At 41.7% G+C, this 22,629-nt stretch overlaps 1 protein-coding gene across 2 annotated transcripts in view; it reads right to left on the reverse strand.

The window, feature by feature from the left end:
- The window catches only part of GATA5 (GATA binding protein 5), a 41,209-nt gene that overhangs the window by 16,179 nt on the left and 2,401 nt on the right, over positions 1-22,629 (reverse strand). Inside the window, exons 1-3 of one of the 2 annotated variants that reach the window (XM_044297523.1) lie at positions 20,549-20,692; positions 19,638-20,254; positions 1,354-1,523 (exon numbers count right to left, since the gene is read on the reverse strand). In XM_044297523.1, the coding sequence (XP_044153458.1) occupies positions 1,354-1,523; positions 19,638-20,124 (657 nt within the window). In that variant the 5' untranslated portion in view covers positions 20,125-20,254; positions 20,549-20,692. Of the gene's footprint in view, positions 1-1,353; positions 1,524-19,637; positions 20,255-20,548; positions 20,693-22,629 lie in introns of those variants that run through there. The other variant, XM_044297522.1, reaches the window with a different exon arrangement.

Raw genomic sequence — 22,629 nt, forward strand, 5'->3', positions numbered from 1 at the left:
CTCCAAAGGATCTCCCGTTAATAGAATATCATGTAGACAACTGCATTATTTGATATGAAATATTATATTACATTGTCAGTTCTGGTGAACAGGACCTTGATTCTACTATAAAGTAGATTTCAGCGTTATAATAAATACATATATTTGGGATTTTAATGTGCATGGGACTTATGTACATGGCAATATTACATGCACAATGCGTGGATTTGTAATACAATGAAATCGGGGGTGCATATTGTATCCCTCTAATCACTATCACATTCTGTATTATGGGGGGTTGTGTTTTTAATAGGACAAAAGGGTGTTTCCATATCAATCTGGTTGACCATGTGGCGGCTACAGAGTTTTGGGAGAAAGAGGTGGCCCGTTCCAGGCTGGTCTCATCCAGGGTGGACTGAGAACTTAGAGTGACCCTGGAAGAAAAAAAATTAAAGTGACCCCCCCCAATATTGTAGGTGGGTCCAAAGTGACAGAAGGTGGGGTAACACAAGTAGGCAGGGCCAACAGAAGTAGGCAGAGCCAGAAATACAGTAGTGCAAAGCAAAATACCGCCCCAGCAGAACCAACAACAGAAGTAGGCAGGGCCAGCAATACCACAGTGCAGAACAAAATACCACCCCAGCAGAACCAACAACAGAAGTAGGCAGGGCCAGCAATACCAAAGTGCAGAACCAAATACCACCCCAGCAGAACCAACAACAGAAGTAGGCAGGGACAGCAATACCAGAGTGCAGAACAAAATGCCGCCCCAACAGAACCAAATAACACAGTACAGCCAAAATACCACCAGTCACGACACAGTATAAAACCTTATCATTGTCCTGAGGACAGCAATCCAGTTGGAGCGCTGGCCAGGTGCATATGTTCCTGATGCTTCTACATGAATTACTGCTGAGAGCATTAGATTGCTATGTACCTGGCTGGTGGCCACGAGGAGGGCTTGGGTGGTCCTCTGGGCATCGGCCCATCAGGAAATTTCCCTGTAGAGTCTATGGCCAGTCCACCCCTGGTCTCACCGCCTGCACATGACCATGATAATCAGCACTTGTTGCAGATGGTTAGGACGGTAGTAGTGTCAAACTACCACTAAAAGGACCCTTATTTTTATCTATGCATGTCACTGACTATGTTTAAATGCCCTACTAGGGCATATGGACATTGAAAGCTGCAGTATCTTCAAGGATGTCATCCATGGTTGACCAGTTACTTGATTGGAAACTATGAATTCTCCCTGTAGCATTGTCAGAATCAACAGGGAGTGCTGGGACGAGTGTTGGGGGGTCATAGGTTGGAGACCACTGCTATAGATAGGAGAATGTGAGTGAAGGGCTTAATGTGAAGAATGTCTCTTACCAGTCTTTTCTGTGGTTTGATGAGCGGTCGGTTGATTCCATTCATTTTATGGTACAATCCGCAGGCGTTGCACAGATAGTGTCCTGTGCCGTCCCGTCTCCACAGAGGGGTCGACATTGCTCCACAGTTGACACATTCTCTTCCCTCTGCATGGAAATCTTCAAAGTATTCTGGGGGCAGGAAGATGTTTAAGAATTAGCGAATAATAATCTTTTTGGGAAAATTATCAATTCAGGACAATCCCTCGAGGTTCTACTGAAGGGAACGAAGATCACCAGAGGACGGTCATTGCGTCATGGCTGTAATAAGGAGCCTACAAAGCTGCTGCATTATGCACTCTGGGACCAGCCATATACTGCTAGCTGAGCTCTTAGCTAAGTGTAAATGGCTAGCTCTAAAGGTCAACCTAGTCATGAATTATCTGATATTACATCATAATGTACTCAAAGTACTAAAGAGACACATTATAAAAAGACTAGACAAGAGCAGCTTGTTGACGGTTTCTACAAAGCAAAAAGAAAGACCCTTTCACTGAGCACAGTTACATAGATGCTACATTTTACAATTCATTAATATATTAAGTTAGTGAAAGGTGGGCCAGTAAGACCCTCCATGTATTCATAGCAAGACATAGTGACTTCAAACTACCAAATAGAGACACATCATAAATAGAACAGTCAGCAGCAACTTGCTGACTGTTTCTCGGTAGCAAAAATAGAGTCCATTCTACTAAGCATATAGATGAATAAATGGATAGATAGATAGATAGATAGATAGATCGACAGACAGATAAATAAAGGATAGATATGAGACAGATTTCAGATAAATAGCTGATACATAGACTGACAGATTTTAGATAGATAGATACCAGGGGCGTAACTACCATAGTGGCAGACCATGCGACTGCCTAGATAGATAGATATGAAGTAGATAGATAGATATGAAGTAGATAGATAGATATGAAGTAGATAGATCTAGATCTAGATAGATATTACATAGCTACGCCAACAAATGAGTCAGTACTCCAAATTGTGTGGTATAAAAACTACAAGCTCGACCTCTACCGTAGCCATATGATCTAAGCCACATTTTTGTTGCAGTTTTAACCAAACCATAAATAATCCTGGAAGTAATTTCAGTTATGCCTGAAACATTATGGGCATTCGGGGCCGAGACATACTCAGGGAGCAGAGTAGCCGCCCCAGGGAGCATACCACAAAGTTGGCCAGTGGTGGAATATGAATGTTCTATGTCCAATGGCAGAAGGCTTTTACATAAACCATCAGAGTCGAGGGCGATGATGGATGGTTGTGTGACATGGGAATGTTACTGGATGCTTAGATCTGTTGGGGCTGAGGTCACCTTGCTTGGCGTTGCAAGTTTATAATGCACAAGTGACATAATTGCATGGGGTTAACATTTAATAAGTGGCGTTGTTTTCTGATCTAGCCTTCTCTATTACTGGCACATTTACATTTTTTGTCACATTTCAGCTGCACTCCACTTAATGTTAAATGCTGTAATCACTATTTGGGTGTGCTGGCGGTGACCTGACTCGAATGTATAGGAGGACAATATTTTATGTCTTGTGTGTAGCTGCCAAGCCCTCTGCACGTTAACATGTATTAATTTGTGTGAGTGATACATAGCTCCCCACTGGCACAAGGGTGAATTTCCAGAGAGAGGGGGGGGGGATGGAGATTGATTGAAAGCAGTCTTCTTAACCCCTTGCATGCATACCTGACAACATTAACCCCTTCCTCGCAAAAGGCATGTGCTTTCCCAGAAGTCCCCACAGAGCCAGACAATAAATGATTAGTTCAATGTTATTGTAAGATGATAAAAGGAGGAGGGGGCTTGGAAACGTTCCTGAACTCCATCACATAGTTTTCCATGCTGACTGCTGGCGACAGGCAGGCTGGGGGCTGATGGAATGCTTATGGCTCACAGCTCAGGGTTCGGCTCGTTTTTGGTGAGCTCCGACAATACAAATCTATCACCCGGGCTCTGCAGCTGACAAATGACAGACCCTGAGAGTGGGAGGAGGGGGCAGATTCCCAGTCAATCTAGAGAGCTGTGAGCATCCTCCAGTCTGAGGAAGACCCTGACATGGAGATAAATGAGAATGTGAAATGGACACTTTGATGTATCCAGACAGGGAGGCTATATAGGGGATGATGGAATGGGCACCATGATGTACATCTCATGGAAAATAGATTTTTATTTGTCAAACCTGGGGTGCTTCTAGCTTTTTTTCGAGCTTCTAACTGAGGTGAAGATTATAAAGGTGAGAAAAGGGCATACATGGAAAGTAAAGTTGCTGCCCCTGCTACAGCATGGGACGCTGCGCTGTTCGGTCCCATAAATCTCATTAATTTAATTATTTTATGCACTTATATAACGCTTTACAGACATTAGCATCACACTGTCCCCAATGGGGCTCACAATCTAAGCCCCCATCAGTATATCTTTGGAGTGTAGGAGGAAACCAATGCAAACACGGGGAGAACATACAAACTCCATGCAGATGTTGTCCTTCGTCAGAATTAAACCCAGGACCCCAGCGCTGCAAGGCACCAGTGCTAACCACTGAGCCCCCGTGTGTTGGTCCAACATAAAGTGTCCACACACACTAGCCTTAGTCAACATGGATGAATATCATTTTTAACGCAACGTAACAGAGAATGATTGTTTTAGCCACCCAATAACAGACGGTGACTGTAAAGGTGATTTTTTATAATTTTTTTTGCTCTTTTTCTTAATGTAAAAACGCCATGAAATTCATGCGTAGAGATGAGCGAATCTGGCAAAATTCTGTTCAATTCAGATTCTGGTCTGAATCAATTCTACCCAAATGGAAAGTGCTCCAACTGGCCTGGAAATATGTGTTTGACACTCTGAGGTCTCCTTGAATATTTATTCTCTCTCTAATCTCTTACTTATTTTTTATTTTATTTTTTATATATATTATTTATCTTCTTTCTCTCTCTTGCCAAAATCTGCCTGTATCGAATCAACAAAAATTTGGATTTAAATGCAACTTGAATTTTTACAAAATTCTGGTAAATTAAAGTTCAGGACCTTTTCGTTCATCTCTATTTATGCTCTTTTTTACAGCTTTTTTTTAGTTGACTTTTCAGTCACGCATGCAATTTTTTTCAGTTGCTTTTTTTTTCCCCTTTTGAGAAGTCTTTGAGAAAACACCTGAAAAAATGACACACCCAGGTGGGACCTGAAAAAGAAAAGCATCAAGGGACAATAAATGCAAGTAAACTGTCTTAGGCTACTTTCACACTAGCGTTCGATCGGATCCGTTCTGAACGGATCCGCTCATATTAATGCAGACGGTGGCTCCGTTCAGAACGGATCCGTCTGCATTATATTGGCAAAAAATGGCTAAGTGTGAAATTAGCCTGAGCGGATCCGTCCAGACTTTTACATTGAAAGTCAATGGGGGACGGATCCGTTTGAAGATTGAGCCATATTGTGGCATCTTCAAATGGCTCCGTCCCCATTGACTTACATTGTAAGTCTGGGCGGATCCGCACGCCTCCGCACGGCCAGGCGGACACCCGAACGCTGCAAGCAGCGTTCAGGTGTCCGCCTGCTGAGCGGAGCGGAGGCTGAACGCCGCCAGACTGATGCAGTCTGAACGGATCCGCATCCATTCAGAATGCATCAGGGCTGGACGGAAGCGTTCGGGTCCGCTCGTGAGCCCCTTCAAACGGAGCTCACGAGCGGACAGCCGAACGCTAGTGTGAAACTAGCCTTAAGCTAGGTCTACACGACGACATTTGTTGCGCGACGATAGGGCACAACTACACTGCAACATTTGTCGCGCAACATTTTGTTGCACCAATGTCGCGTGACAAATTTTATAATGGTAGTCTATGGTGTCGCACTGCAACATGCGACACGCTGCGACCGCGACGCAACAGTCGCAAAAAAACTATTTGAGATGAATTTTTCTGCGACTGTCGCGTCGCAGTCGCAGCATGTCGCATGTTGCAGTGTGACACCATAGACTACCATTATAAAAATTGTCGCGCAACATTGGTGCAACAAAATGTCGTCTTGTAGACCTAGCCTTAGACGACATGCACACGACTGTATGTTTTTTGCGGTCCGCATCCTATCCGCAAAAAAACTGGAACGGACACGGAAACAAACATTGTTCGTGTGCATGTAGCCTTAAAATGCCACTATAAAAATGCAGTGTCTGCATGGCATTTTATCATTTTCTACCGGCCAACATGTAGCATTTGGCCACAGCAATTTTTGCTCTTAAAAATTAATGAACAATGAAAAAAATATAAAACACACAGCATTATTTAAAAAAATTAAAACTAAAACCTTGCTGTGTTTTAGGATGATTTTCTAGTCTGAAAGATCTTTTAGTGAAAGAACATTCCTAGAAATATTGCTTGCCCACACTTGATATACTGATTCGGTAACTGTCATATATCAAACCAGAGCAACTGTGGGTAAGGTTATCAGTAAGGAATTATATAAAGGAGATTCTTAACCACATGAGAACATCTGATGACCAGCTAATAAACTCCACTAGTGATACTCTTGTATATTATACACTTGCTATACCAGAACACTCTCTGTATTGCACCATTATAGCCCCTGCTTGCACATGAGCAGATAAGATTTTCCCCATTTTTCATATCCCCCTATAGCCAAAAAGCAGGTTACAGACAGTATCATGACAGTCTGTAGCTCGTCCAGTCTGTAGCTCGTCCAAAACCATGGACCACCATAAAAATCTGATAAAATAATTTGTTGATGGGTTCCAGGGGCAGCTGCAGGGAATTTGCTTGCTCTATGTAGGTCGCTGCTTGTACTGTATATTAGGGAACTGCATATAATCCACAAACCGGATGCTGTCAGGGGCCATAGTCCATATACCACAGTTCATGTAGGTAAACGTTTTCAAGTATGTTCGCACTTACAGGTTTTGATCAAGTTTTATTCAGGTTTTTGATGCAGTTTTGGATTAACCCTCTCCTGACCTTTTTTGTGTTTTTGTTTTTTTCTCCCTGACTTCCAGGAGCCATATCTTTAAAAAAAAAATATATGTTTTAGTTTACATAGCCAGATCACAGGGCTTGTTTTCACTGGACAAATTGTGCTTTCTAATCGCACCACTTAATATTCCGTAGGATGTAGTGGAAAGCTGAAAAAAAATTATTAATGCAGTGGAATTGAAAAAAAAATATTCAATTCTGCCATTTAGTGGTTTCATATTTACGGCATTCCCTATGTGGTAAAACTGATATGTCAACTTCATTCTGTGGGTTAGTACAATTATAGCGAATGAATTAATAATAATAAAATAAAATAAACTTTAAAAACAGTATTTGCATAGCCATATTCTAACATCCGTAACTTTTTAGATTTACATCTACCGAGCTGTGGGAGAGCTTTTATTTATAGTATTTGAGATTGTATGATTTTTTGATCACTGGGGAAGGCGAAGCGACCAAATAACAGCGATTCAGCCATTTTAATTTTATTCTATTATGCCATTCACTATACAAGATATATACTTTATTACTAATGATCTTTATATTATTTTACAGTTTTTTTTTTTATTTGTAGGATGGGGAAAGGGGGATGATTTGAATTAATTTTTAAAAAACTTTTTCTTATTTTCCTTTATATTTAGTCCCACTAGGGGACTTTAATATGCAACCATTAGATTGCTTATACCATACACTGCAACAGTTTGTGTTCCTAAGGCCACTCTCCTGGTAAATAACCCCTCAGAGGCACTGGTCGCAATAAAGCATGACATCTGAGGGGTTAAAAGTTTGTGCTCTAAGTTTTCTTCTCTGCCACCAGATGTCAGCTGTGTAAAACAGCGACTATGGTGCCTGTTCAGCTCCAGAGCGGTGTCATCCTTAAAGAACCGTCATCCATTGTACATGTACAGCAGGTGTCAGGATGGGGTTAAATGAAAAAGTAATATTTGGCCTTTATACTTTCTCTCCTTTTATCATCTACGCCTAATGTTTGCTTCAAAAACTACATGCAATAACAACTAAACCTAATGTGAATATATACTCGTAGGTTATGTCTACATGTGACTGAAACTGTTCAGATTCGCCGTTGGGGATTTTCGTGGGCCCCATTCACAGCATTTTTCAAAGTGAATGAAATTTTAAGAGTTCTCATCCAAACGCAGCGTAAAAAAAACCTCCAGAGAGGATTTCAAATCTGCAACATGTCAATTGCCACCACAGATTTCGCTCTTTGCAATGAAAGTTGTTTTAGCAGCAAAAACTGCATGTGATACAGTTAGAAATTAATTAAGCTGCGTGAAAAATGGAAGGCATCCGGACGCAATGCGCCTTTTACTCATGGTTGTTGGGAGATGCTGATTGTTATTCTTCAGTTTTAATTGACACGCCTGAAAATCTGATGGAAAATGAATGCAATCTGCAATCTTGCGTTGAAGATCCCTACGTTTTTCCCTGAACAGATCCTGAGGATGCCTTCACATGCTACAGATTTTGTTGCAGAATTTTCCGCCACTGAAAATAAGTTCCTTCATTTCAGTAGGGCGGCAAGCCCATGGATTTCTGCAAGCTCTATTTAGGTGAATGGAACTGATTTTCAGTCGCAGAAAATTCACAGAATTTTACTTTCATTGCAGAGGCGTGAAATATGCAGAGAATCTGCAACAAAATTCACATCTAACGCATGCTGACTTTTCTTTGGATTCACAGCAGAATGTGTGGCAAAATCTGCAACTGATTATTTTTCTCGGTAAGTGCAGATGTACCTTAAATCCGAAAAACTGCATGACATTTTTCTGTGCGACAATTAAAAAAATTGACACTATACACATAAGGCCGGGTTCACATCACCATTTTGTTTTGGGTTCTTCTGATCTATCAGAAACAAAAAAACAGGTCCTTCATTTTGAGAATCTGTTGCGCTTTTTTAGTATGGAGGACTTTTTCTGCCATCTAAAGTAACACTACTTTGGTCCGTGATGCAGACCAAGCATGCCCATTGAAGTCTATGGGTCCGTGAAAATCATGGACACAACATGAAGACTAATAGGAGATGCTCTGGAAATTAATTTTCAGCAGAGCAACATCCGTGGATTACGGATGATACATGGAGGGTAAAAAGGGACACATTGAACAAACACGGACATCTTCACGGATAAAGCAAGGAAGCTTTTTTCCCGGGATGCGAAACGGACACGGAAATGTGAACTAGGCCTTAGGGTACGACCACACGGCGTGGTCGTGATGCGGTCAGCATCTCATTTCCCTAAATAAGTCCATGGAAAAATAGGTTTCTGAGATAGAACTGTCACTTTCAGGGTTGTGAGGACTGCACATCAAACATGTCCTGCTGCTGACCGCATGGGGTTTACAGCTGAGTAGCCACTTGCACTATATGTTTAACATATTTCACCACGTTCCAGTTAATCAGAAAGCTTAAAAAAAAAAAAATCATAACAGATGATGATCGCAGACAGAAAAAAACACGCACCTAAAACACATGATTATGCATACAGTAACCGCATGCGGTCAGCTGCATGCATTCCAATCCATATCATGACTGTGCCGCGTGGTCATACCCCAAGGCCTCTTGCACACAACTGTATGGCTTTTTCAGTATTTAGCAGTCCGTATTTCACGGATACGTTTTTCCATTTTTTGTTTCAGTAGTGTTTCCGCTTCCGTTCTGTTTTGCCGTTCCGTTTTTCCATTTGGTTTCCGTTTGTGATGCGTTTTTTGCGGATTGCAAACAGAAACAGAAGCATACAATAATGTTTAAACAGTAAGTACATAAAAAAAGTGGGCTGGGCATACAATTTTCAATAGATGGTTCCGCAAAAATGGAACGGATACAGAAGACATACGGATGCATTCAGTTTTTTTTGCGGACCCATTGACTTGAATCATTGACTTGAACCACGGAACGTAATAGGACATGTTCTATGTTTGAACGGAACGGAAATACGGAAACGGAAGGCATACGGAGTACCTTCCATTTTTTTTTTTGCGGATCTGAATGGTTCTGTATACGGAACGCAAACGGAAAATAAAAACCTTTTGTGTGCAGAAGGCCTAGGGGGACCTGCATCAGATGCAGATTACGTGCATTTTTTTCCATGTAGATTTTTGTGCGGAAAAAAAGCTGCGTAATACAGAAACAGTAACATTTATGAGATTAGACAACTCTCATATACGCTTTACGTTTTTCTTAGGTGCGGAAATTGACCTGCTGTGCGGATTTTGAAATCTGCAGCATGTTAATTGTTATATGTGTTTTTTTTGTGTGTGTTTTATAATTTTCAGTGGAAAGGCAAGTTCTGCAAAAAATCTGCATCAAATCTGCCCCAAAAAACACACCAAAAAGGTGATAAATAGTGCAGATTTATGAGCATTTTCTGCACACAAATCTGCACTGTACAATGACGGAAAATCCAGGGAACAAATTTGCTGCGTTTCCACGGAAATGTCATTGGATTTCACCCTCTCCATTAAGGACGGTGAAATCTGCAAGAGAAATCCGCTGGATAGATTTAGGGTACTTTCACACTAGCGTGGCTGGATTCCGGCAGGCAGTTCCGTCGCCGGAACTGCCTGCCGGATCTGGCAATCTGTATGCAAATGGATAACATTTGTAGACGGATCCGGATCCGTCTCACAAATATATTGCAATACCGGATCCGTCTCTCCGGTTGTCATCCAGAAAAACGGATCCGGTATTTATCTTTTTCACATCTTTAAAGGTCTGCGCATGCGCAGACCGCAAAACCAGATCAGTTTTTCCCGAACACTTAGGCTGGATCCGGTATTAATGCATTTCAATGTAAAATAATGCCGATCCGGCAAGCCGGCAAGTGTCCTGGAATTTTGGACAAATACCGCAGCATTCTGCAAAAAAAACGTACAGTGACTGAACTGAAGACATCCTGATGCATACTAAACGGATTGCTCTACATTCAGAATGCATGGGGATAAAACTAGTCAGTTCTTTTCCGGTATTGAGCCCCGAGGACGGAACTCAATACCGGAAAAGAAAAACGCTAGTGTGAAAGTTACCCTTACATGCTGGTGATTTCAAATCCGCAATATCACTGCTTTTTTACAGAATTTTTTTTTCTGCAGCGTGTGGATGAGAATCTAGAAATTCTCGTTGCCCGTGCATTAGAAACCGCATATTGCGGTGCTACCTGCACATAAATGCAGATTTCCAAACAGAATTTCCGCACAGGTTTTTGTGCAGATTTTCCAGAGTTTAAGCACCAAATCCAGACCAAAAGGCCACTTTCATACGAGCGTATCGAGATCCGTCAGTATTCTGGCTAAGGATTCCTGATGATATACCTTCAGTATTGTCATCAGTATTGCTTCAGGATTTCAACAGGATTTACATGCGTATTTGTTCCTTCATTATTTATGCACTGCACCGACTATAATGGGCGTATTTGGAAAGAAATCCACACAAAACTCGGACATGCTGCGGATTTCAAACAGGGCCGTCTTTAATATTGATTGGACTCTGGGCAAGAATTTACTTGGGATCCCGTCTCCCACACCTTAGCAGGCAATCACGCCCTCCACCACAACATACACAAAAAAAATCCACACATCTGGTAGAGTACAGTGAATGACTGTAAATACTTCCAGTTCTGAAGACTCCAGCGGCTCAGGATCAGTGCTCAGTTTGTGGGCACCGCTCTGCAGGAAGCAGACTGGGGCTCAGCTCACCCCAGCATTACAGTGCACCCCAGCACCCCACAGTATACAATATACAGCACCCCACAGTATACAGCACCCCACACTATACAGCACCCCACACTGTACAGTATACAGCACCCCACAGTATACAGCACCCCCACACTATACAGTAGAGCAGCATAGAACCACACAAAAAAAGCTCCACAATTATGGCAAACTTCTCCTGCAGCAACATTCCTGGTAGAAAGAAAGGACCTTTGATTACCTCATAGCCATGTGACCAGTAATATCGCTATGTTACTGGTCACATGGTGATGATGTCATCTAAGGTCCTTTCTCCTAAGAGAATCACAGCTCTCACAGTTCGCTGCCTGGAGTGCCCACACACAGGTAGGCATGGCAGCACCCCCCTGTGTAGCTGACAGCCTGACACCCGGGGCGGACCGCCCCCAACCACCCACGCCCCCCGCGAGGCACGCCACAAGATATCATCGAATTTGCGGGCAGTTGTCAGCGGGGCTTAAGAGGCAGCTGTCCCTTTTGCCCCACGTTAAAGACGGCCCTAGACGGAAATTATAAGCCCATGTGAATAGCTCTATTGATTAACATTAGCAGCGGATTACGGAACATAAAATCCGGGCTATATATGCATTGCAAATACGCTTGTGTGAAAGCGGCCAAAGAGAAAAGAGTAAAATATGCACAAACAATTGACATGCTTCGGATTTCAAAATCCACACGGCAGGTCAATTTCTGCACAGAAGAAAAAAGTGTACAAGTGTCAAATCTCATTCACTTTGCTGGTACTGTATTACTCTGCATGCGTAAACCGCCATACGTGCAGGTAGCCTCATAGCATTACCATACCTCATTCTTTCCTGGGATCAGACATTTCATTCTGGCTACACCAAATCTCTTCTCTATGCGAGAGCGGTCCCCAGGTGATATTGGTAAGAATCATTATTACGTGGTCCGCAGTAACGCTGGCCGTAGGTGTCTGCACCTACAGTGAACAAGCAGATGCAGAATAGTTACAACTGCTGTTCAGTCTATGTGACGCTCTGATATTACACTATTCGGATATCGGATTGTTGCATCACGTAATAATGCGACTTATCTGAACACAACCTCATCCTACAAGCATGCAGAATAAACAGTGATAAGACGGCCTCTTGCAGTATAAAAGAATACAACCCCCATTGTCCCGGCCCTGCACACACTACTTCTGCTGCTTGACATCGGATTCATCGTAGAAACTTCCAGCTGCTTCAGTTTAAAGAAGGTTAAATTTGCAAACAGTGAGCTGAATACGGCAATTGCTGATAATGGGGAGTGTATAAATCGTGATGATTGAACCAGGCCTGCCCATTGGCTTGCCTAACCTTCTCTGCGCAGTGATCACTTTGACATTGCTAATATTTAGGGTCAATTACTCCCAAGGAGTGATCATTTACTGATAACTGGACTTGTAGCTATTCCCTTATCTTCACCTGTCAAATCAAGCAAAGTTTTCAGCTACAGAACAAGATCCAGGCAGCACAAGTGACTTTTGTACAGAGAGACTCTTCCAGAGGTCTGGGCGGCTGCGCTCATTCTCCTGCTGCTGATTTTACTCCAGATATGGCTCAGCATGCGCCGGCATTGCAGACTTGGACTTGTAGTTCCACAACTGCCGAGAGGCATGTGCTAACCAAGCTTCAGCAGCTTCTATGCAGTCATTTTCTGACCACAGACAGTACATAGCAACATTTGGCTTGGTTAAACATGGATGTTATTTCACTGAGGGCTTGATAAGTGGCTGCCAGATAATTCTGAGTATGAATGAGTCCTTTAGTTTGGAAAACAGATGCAATAGTGATGACATAATGATGTGAGGCTGGGCACACGTATAGCAGTGGTGTCCAGCCAGGAGCTGGAAGCCACATGTACAGGTGAAACTCGAAAAAATGGAATATCGTGCAAAGTTCATTTATTTCAGTAATGCAACTTAAAAGGTGAAACTAACATATGAGACTCATTACATGCAAAGCGAGATATTTCAAGCCTTTGTTATAATTTGGATGATTTATGGCTTACAGTTTATGAAACCCCAACGTCACAATCTCAGGTCCCCTTTGCTCAGGGGATATGGATTAATTAGCTGACTAGAGTGTGACACTTTGAGCCTAGAATATTGATCCTTTTCACAAAATTCTAATTTTAAGCTGCAGTAATGCTATTCCTTTTAATTTGCATTACTGAAATAAATGGACTTTTGCACGATACTCAAATTTTTCGAGTTTCACCTGTATATGATGTGCACTTTAGTGCATTGGACCGGTGTCCATGGCCGGATGCATGCATCCTGCATTGGATGTCCATGTATATGTAAGCCCAGCCTCCTATGCACCCCATAGGGATCACATCTGGATGCCTCTGTATTTACAACACTCTCCATAGACTTCAACGCCCGTTTTCCATCCACAGCTTGCAGATAAAAATAAAGCACACGCCCTTTTAAAAAAAATAATATTTGTGAATATTTTTTTCTATCCTGTAAATACCCAAATAGAGATTGATTGTACAAGCTAATCATGCTAATAGTTAGACGGGTATATTTTCTGGAGTAATTGTCATTAAATGGTAAAAGAAAAATGTTTCATGTATTGTAGCAAATATGTTTTCATCCCTGAAAAATCGCATCAATGATCTCAACCCGTGGTCCACCATAGAAATTAAAGGGGTTTGTCTCACTTCAGCAAATGGCATTTATCATGTAGAGAAAGTTAATACAAGGCACTTACTAATGTATTGTGATTGTCCATATTGTCTCCTTTGCTGGATTCATTTTTCCATCGCATTATACACGGCTCGTTTTCAGGGGTTACGGCCACAGCTGCAGCACAGATACAAGGTGGCCGGGGTGGAAGCTTCTGCGCATGCGTGCCTATGCACGCTCTCAGGGTCAGGCCAGCACTTTCTCCTATGGTGTGCAAGCACGGCCACCTCTGCTGGATTAGAGGATGGTTGTAAGCATGGAAACGCGTAGTGTATAATGTGATAGAAAAATGAATGGAAAAAAAGAACATGTCCTATTCTAGTCCGTTTTAAGGACAGGGATAGGACAGTTCTATAGACAGCCAGACGTCCTGTTCCATAATATGCTGAACACACACAGCCGGTATCCGTGTTTTGAAGATCTGCAATATATAGACCACAAAAACAGCAACGGCCATGTGCATGAGCCCTCATGCAGTACCAGCAAAGTGTATGAGATTTCACAACTTTCATGGACAGTTTGCTGTTTCCGTGTGGATTTTCAAATCTGCAGTTTGTCAATTGTTTCTGTGGATTTTCAGTGCAGTTTTCAATCTTTGCAATGCAGAGAGGAAGAAAAAACGCATCCCAATCCACAGGTAAGAGGAGAGAACATCACCGTTATTTTTCAATTTTTCTGATCAATCAGAAGAACAGAAAAATAAAGAAAAAAGGATCCTGTATAAAAAATAACGGATCCTGTGCATCAGTTATACACATTTAGCATGCAGGACATTTTTTTCTGTCTGAAATAACAGATCTCCAAATGTGCATAACTGATGCACAGGATCCGTTTTTCTTAGGGCTCATGCACACGACAGTATTTTGCGTTCACTATACTGGCCATTTTTTTTGTTCAGTATGCGGTACATATACTGAACCATTCATTTCAATGGGTCCGCAAAATGTTATGCCCAGCCTAATTTTTTCTATGTAATTACTTTATACTGTATATGACATACAGAAAAATGGAACGGAAAAACGGAACCGAAATTGAAACACAACGGAAACAAAAAATGGAACAACGGATTCGTAAAAAACGGACCGCAAAACACTGAAAAAGCCATACGGTCGTGTGCATGAGCACTTACAGGATCCTTTTTTTCCCCTGTTCTTCTGATGGATCAGAAGAACGAACAAAATAGCAGTGATGTGAACTACTCCTAAGGGTACTTTCACACTAGCGTTACCCTCCTCCGGTATTGAAATCTGGCAAAGGGTCTCAATACCGGAAAAAAACGCATTTGTTTTGTCCTATTACATTCTGAATGGAAAGCAATCCGTTCAGTATGCATCAGGATGTCTTCCGTTCCGTCCCTTGTACGTTATTTGACCGGACAAAATACCGCAGCTTGCCAGGTTAGTGCAGGTTTTCTGTCTATTTTAACAACCCAATTGTGGTCTATGGGGAAAACCACTATATATAAGGGGCAGAATCGCACAACTGTCATGCTGCGGCAGCTCTATTTCCACACGTACAAAATAGGCAAAGTGTACATTTGGAAAATCTCATTCACTTTGCTGGTACCGCATTATGCTGCGGTTTTTATGTATGAAAATCCACACAGAGAACCCACATATAATCTGCAGCCTGTGCAGGTAGCCAAAGGGTCCCAACATACAAATCTTCACTGGCTGTTTTGGGCTGTAAAAAGCCAAAATAACCACATGCACATTTTTTTTTCTACCTGTGTTTTTTTTTGTTAATCTTTTTAATAGCATTTTTCCCCTATAGAGATGGTGAAAAATACAGTAAAAAAAAAGGGTTACAGCGTGCTGCGTTCTTAAAAAGAACACAGAAAGACACAAAAAAAACACCTAATTAACAAAAATGTGAGTAGCAGAAAATGCTTGCTTGTCCTGCATTTCATATTTTCCACAGACCTTTAATTAACATCTCAAGCTGGTGTTTTTACTGCAAAAAAAAAAAAGAAGACTCGAAAAGTGCAGGTGCAAAAAATGCTACTAAAAACCTAAAAGTGCAGAAAAAAGGTCAGCACCCTAGAGAAAATGTCTTCATCCTAGGGTATGCATTGGGCCAAGCCATGAAGTTGTCCCTCACAGAGATCAGTGGATGATATGTATGCTATGTATATGGCCATATTATGGATCCATAGTACAGCCAGGTTCACAAGCCCTTAGTTCTCATTCATTCTATAAAGGACATTCATTCTCTGAATGAGAATCAGGATTACACAGCACAGGCTGCATCTTCTTCATATGTCACATTCACACCAGCATATAGAAATCTGGAGGAGAACAGACACATAAAGCCTCCTATATACTGCATAGTCCTACTGTAGATTCTGTATCATGGACCTAGATTTTCAGCAAACAGCTCAGTTCCCATATAGGACACCGCAGGAAAACTGCTACAAATTATAATGTGGACTGCAAAGGAAAGCTGTATTTTCTGCATGGTCCGACTGAATGGGGTGGGTGTCATCTGCAGTCCAGATCCTGTCATTCAGCAGCATGGATTGTATTCTGTTCAGACTGTATCAGCCCAAAATGTGGAAACTTCTTATGTATTTTTATAATTCCTTTGACTTCCATAGGAAAAATATGTAATCACTGCAAACAAGAAAAGGCACATGCTGGTAGTACAAGCCTCAGATCCAGCATGGAGAGAGCAAACTCACTGGTGAACTGCGAGACATGGGAACAGATCTTGTACCTTCCCACTGTATTTTTGCACAGGCTGTATGTAACCATTGCTGCTAGTGTAAATGGACAGGTGTCTATCTAATAATGGAAAGTTACCCTGCCACTGCACTCTGGTGAGAGGACATGCTGGTATTTGCAGTACCTAGAGTACCTAGGTCACATGCAGAAGTAGTAGCAGTGGTGCACAGATGAGTACAGCCAGATGACATCACAGCAGACCCCCCCCACACTGTCAGATCTGTAGCAGGACCCCTGTCACTACTACAAGTGTCACACTTATGTATGGAGGTAATTCACACAGAGCTTCACACCCGGAGCCATCAGCTGGGAAATACTAGGATACACATAAAAACTACATATATTCTCTCTCTTTTTATATATATATATATATATATATATATATATATATATTATTTTTATTTATTTTTTCTCTCTCATATATACTCTCTCTGATATATATATATATATATATATATATGTAGAAATGGACAGCACGTCCAATAGAGAATTATGTTCAAAAAATTTTATTCAGCCACAGTGGCACAAAAAATTTTATTCAGCCACAGTGGCACAATAAGCCACACTGTGGCTGAATAAAATTTTTTGAACATAATTCTCTATTGGACGTGCTGTCCATTTCTACATACAAAAGTTGGGTAAGCAGTGATAACCCTGGACATAGCACCCGTCATTTTGTTATGCTTTGGTGCTGCCACATTTTTCCATTTTTATATATATATATATATATATTATTTTTTCTCTCTCATATATACTCTGATATATATATATATATATATATATATATGTATTCTCTCTCTCTATATATATATATATATACATATATATATTCTCTCTCTCTCTCTCTATATATATATATATATATACTCTCACTTTCTCTCTCTCTGGATATACATATATATATATTTATTTTAGTAATGTTAGTATGTTGTAAATGAGAATCACTGTCACACCATGCTGTGATTATTATTTATATTATTATTATTACCTATTGATAATAAGAACCTATTGATAATTAAAATAAAAAAATCTCCTTTTGTTTATTACATTAGTATGATAATTTAATTTCAAAGTCATAATAAAAATGTTCTAAAGTATTTCAAGTCAGGGAAGATTATCTATCACAGGGATTCTTATATGATGTTAAAAGTATGAGTTATTATTATATATTATTCAGTAAGTACACCATATAATTATTGTAGTGATAATTGGTAATGGAGCAGAATGATCAGTAAAGATAGTCTTGTCATAAGGGAAGATAGACAGAGCTATTTTCTAAAATTATTATTATTATTATTATTAATAATAATAATAATAATATTAAATTATTTAGGAAATGCATATGAGAGCTAGAAGACATTCTTATTATTTGAAAATAATAATTATTAGGTTATGATCTCTAAATGTAAGTATGTTCATGTGCTGATATCAATATCCAGCACCAGACCCAGGTCTAGCATCAGATCTAATAATAATAATATTATTATTATTAATAAGTATTAATTTGTAACCTTTAATTTAATAGCACAGAGAACATACTTTTAGAGGCTATATTATCATCAATAATAATAAAAGAAGAAAAATAATTCATTGAATGTATTATTATGGACAGAGAAAATACATTTAGAAGAGATTGTTACATCAATATCACTATTGTTGTAGTTATAGATCACATATTATTAGGAATAGTGGTAATTCATATGAAAATTATGAAAATAGTAGCAGCAGTAATAATAGTAATAATAAAGGTAATCAGCAAGCACAGGTTTATGTAAAGTTTAGTAATAACTTTCCTATCAGGATGTATTAGTAGTAGTCCATTACTAGCAGTGACAATGTCTCCAGCTGACGATATTACTGAGGGATCCATCAGCCGCATACAGACTGGGAATATTATTATTGGCTGTGATATGAGAAGCATTATCATCCATCCCAGGGTAAGAAGTGTGAGGAGATTATCTGCTCTGATTGCGGGATCCTTTGCGGGGATCAACTCATGTCAGATGCCAATTGTAAGAGGTTATCACAGCAACTCCTGACTAATCACCTTCTGATACAGCAGAGGCCAACAGCCCCAGATATCAATGATACCAGGCACACACGATATCACACACACGATAGTAGATTACACACATGATATCACACACATGATAGTAGATACACACATGATATCACACACATGATAGTAGATACACACATGATAGTAGATACACACATGATATCACACACACGATAGTAGATTACACACATGATATCACACACATGATAGTACATACACACATGATATCACACACATGATAGTAGATACACACATGATAGTAGATACACACATGATATCACACACATGATAGTAGATACACACATGATAGTAGATACACACATGATATCACACACACGATAGTAGATACACACATGACATGATGTACACCTATGTATGTGCCAGCTCTGCCCCTATGCCCACCGGGTTGGTATTGGTTTTCTGTAAGATGCCGCTTTTCTTCTGTCAGTTTAGGGTATTCCTAAACCCTCCTCATCCCACCGAAAATGTATTTTACAAGACTGATATACAATATCCCTAAATATCCAGAGGAGTCTACTGGTATCATGTATGACTAGGAAAGCTGTATGAATACATTGTATTATGTATTATAAATATATAGCTACTTATTTATCTATATGCATCATCTACTAATGTCATATCTAATATATATATTTATATAATTTACATTACATATCCGATCTGTCCAATAAAGGCTTATCCACATAATATAAATATCTATATTTATCTATCTACTATCTAAATGTATCTGTCTGATATCTATATTATATATGTATTTAACTAATATCGCTATATATATAATATCTATGTCTGTTATTTATCTACCTATCTAGCTCATATCTATCTGATATTTATCTATCTGTGTCCTGCACTTTCTGCAGCATACCCTTCTAGACAAGTGCCCAATCCTTCTGACAATGTGCCCCCCAGGTGCCCCACCACTGGCCTGTAACTAATACACTAGTAGACCGAGCAGCAGCCCCTGCCTGTACATTATATATGGTGTATTCTATGGATATACTCACCCAGGCTGGACCGTCTCCCGGGCAGACCCTGTCTGAACATGCTGCTGTCAAAGTGCCCGGCTGCCCAGGAGGGGGGCATCTCGGGGCTGACGTACGGGTACGGGCTGGAGTAGGAGCCGCTGACGGAGCGGACCAGCGGGTTTCCATAGGGTTCCCTGCCCATCAGCGGGCTCTGGAAGGCTCCTTCCCTCCCGGCGTTGGTGCCCACGGGCGGGCTGTGTGAGTAGGAGAAGCCGGAGGGGGTGTGGGGGCTGCTGGCATTGAAGGCATGGTTGTCATTAGCCGCCGGGGTCCAGGCCGGGTGGCCGCCCAGGTGGTGGCCCTGGTGGGCGCTGTCGCAGCTCTGCAGGTAGGGTAAGGGCTGCAGCATGGCGGGCACACGTCCTGTCTGCATATAGTGGTTGGCAGTCGGGTGCAGGAAGTTGGCAGAGTCATGGGAGTAGGCAGACTGGCCGTGGTTAGACGTGAGGGTCAGGCCCTGGTACATGGTCTGTCCTCCTAGATCCAAAAAGCCAGGCGTCCTAAAGCGGAGCAGATCCTCCCCGGGTGGAGATGATGGTGGTGGTGATCCAGGTCTGTGCAGAGGCCACGTCCTGCTGTGTCCACATCTGAGGGACCTGGAGTTGTGTGGAGGAGACAAGAGTTAGGAGGAGGGGAGGGGGCTGAGGGAGGGGGCACCCAGGGTGGAGGACACCTATAGCTGCACACACAGGACCTATAGGGGATGAATCAGGGCACCCTGCGTCTGGCACAGCGGGCAGGAGGCATTCCCCATAGCCCGGGTATAACTCTGCCGTGCGGTGAGAGCCTGAAGGGCAAACATTTGTACAGTGATAAGAGGAGCTCTGCCGCCGGGTGTCCCCGGATAAACCTGCCCTGTAGACCCGGGAGGACCGGGGGAGGCTACTCACTCTGCTCCGGGCGGTGGTCCTCTGTGCTCTGCCCCGGCTGCCAGGACCGACTGACCGCCACACGGTACCGCGGGCAATTGTATGGGCAGAGTCACGTGACGCTGAGGAGCACCTGGTGTCCCAGGGGATTGGTGACTGCACCAGGCGATGGAGCCTTGTACATGGGTGCCCTCTGCCAGCCAGGACCTGCTGACCTGGCATTACTATGTATCTAGATGATAGGGTGAGGGTCAGGTAATAGGGGGTCTCTCTGAAGAATGTAATCATCTGGCAGATCTTCCCTTATATTTCTAGATTTCATGTAGTAGGTTTATATGTAACATATTATATGGTTATGTGCGATATGTAACGTGATCCCCGTGTGAGTGCATGTGTTCACTGTATATACTGTACTATATATAGCTATCTGTATATATATTACCAAGGCTTGTGTACTGCCTATTGAGATAGATATGAGATAAATAGATATAAGTATAATGTGTATTCCTCATATTATATGGACTACTACCCCACAGTCCTACCTATAGTGTGAGTCATACATGTCCCCTTATTCTTCGGCTATATCACATACACAGGTGCCCCACATCACATGCTCCAGGACTGTCTGTAGTATTTGGTTTCTGCTCCTGTTAAATTTTGCGGCTTATACAAAATCACTGGATTTCTAGTAATCACCAGAAAACCTCTATAATAATGGACAATAATCCCCCAAACTATCATTGTATCAGCAGAAGTGATGTGTGTAGAGACTGTAGAAAGTGTATGTGCGGGAGGAGGCTCTTCTCCGGAATACTACTAATATTTATTATTATTATTACTGGTCGGATATTAGGGATAGTAAGACTCGTACACAATGTAGGATATAACTGTTACACCCAGGTACACTGCAGTAACATGTAAACCAGATACAGTGTTACATACATGTAGAGGTGCAGTGTTACAGCAATATATACTCTAGATACAATGTATCAACGTGTAAACCAAATAGAGTAATAGTAATGTATACTCTGTAGATACCTTGTAACAACATTGTCTACTCTAGAAATATAACACCATGAAAGCATCCATTCTAACAACCTGCTCACTAGATACAATGTAACAAGGTGAAAACTAGCTACAGCTCAGGTACAATGTAATAACCGGTAAACAGGTGCAATGTGACAGCAGTGAGCACTACACTGTACCATCCTGTATACAGTGTACCAGCAGTGTGCACTACACTGTACCATCCTGTATACAGTGTACCAGCAGTGCACACTACACTGTACCATCCTGTATACAGTGTACCAGCAGTGAGCACTACACTGTACCATCCTGTATACAGTGTACCAGCAGTGTGCACTACACTGTACCATCCTGTATACAGTGTACCAGCAGTGCACACTACACTGTACCATCCTGTATACAGTGTACCAGCAGTGAGCACTACACTGTACCATCCTGTATACAGTGTACCAGCAGTGCGCACTACACTGTACCATCCTGCATACAGTGTACCAGCAGTGTGCACACTACACTGTACCATCCTGTATACAGTGTACCAGCAGTGAGCACTACACTGTACCATCCTGTATACAGTGTACCAGCAGTGAGCACTACACTGTACCATCCTGTATACAGTGTACCAGCAGTGTGCACACTACACTGTACCATCCTGTATACAGTGTACCAGCAGTGAGCACTACACTGTACCATCCTGTATACAGTGTACCAGCAGTGTGCACTACACTGTACCATCCTGTATACAGTGTACCAGCAGTGTGCACACTACACTGTACCATCCTGTATACAGTGTACCAGCAGTGTGTACACTACACTGTACCATCCTGTATACAGTGTACCAGCAGTGTGCACACTACACTGTACCATCCTGTATACAGTGTACCAGCAGTGTGTACACTACACTGTACCATCCTGTATACAGTGTACCAGCAGTAAGCACTACACTGTACCATCCTGTATACAGTGTACCAGCAGTGTGCACTACACTGTACCATCCTGTATACAGTGTACCAGCAGTGAGCACACTACACTGTACCATCCTGTATACAGTGTACCAGCAGAGAGCACTACACTGTACC

This window comes from Bufo gargarizans, chromosome 6 (assembly GCF_014858855.1).
Source record: "Bufo gargarizans isolate SCDJY-AF-19 chromosome 6, ASM1485885v1, whole genome shotgun sequence".
NCBI lineage: Eukaryota > Metazoa > Chordata > Amphibia > Anura > Bufonidae > Bufo > Bufo gargarizans.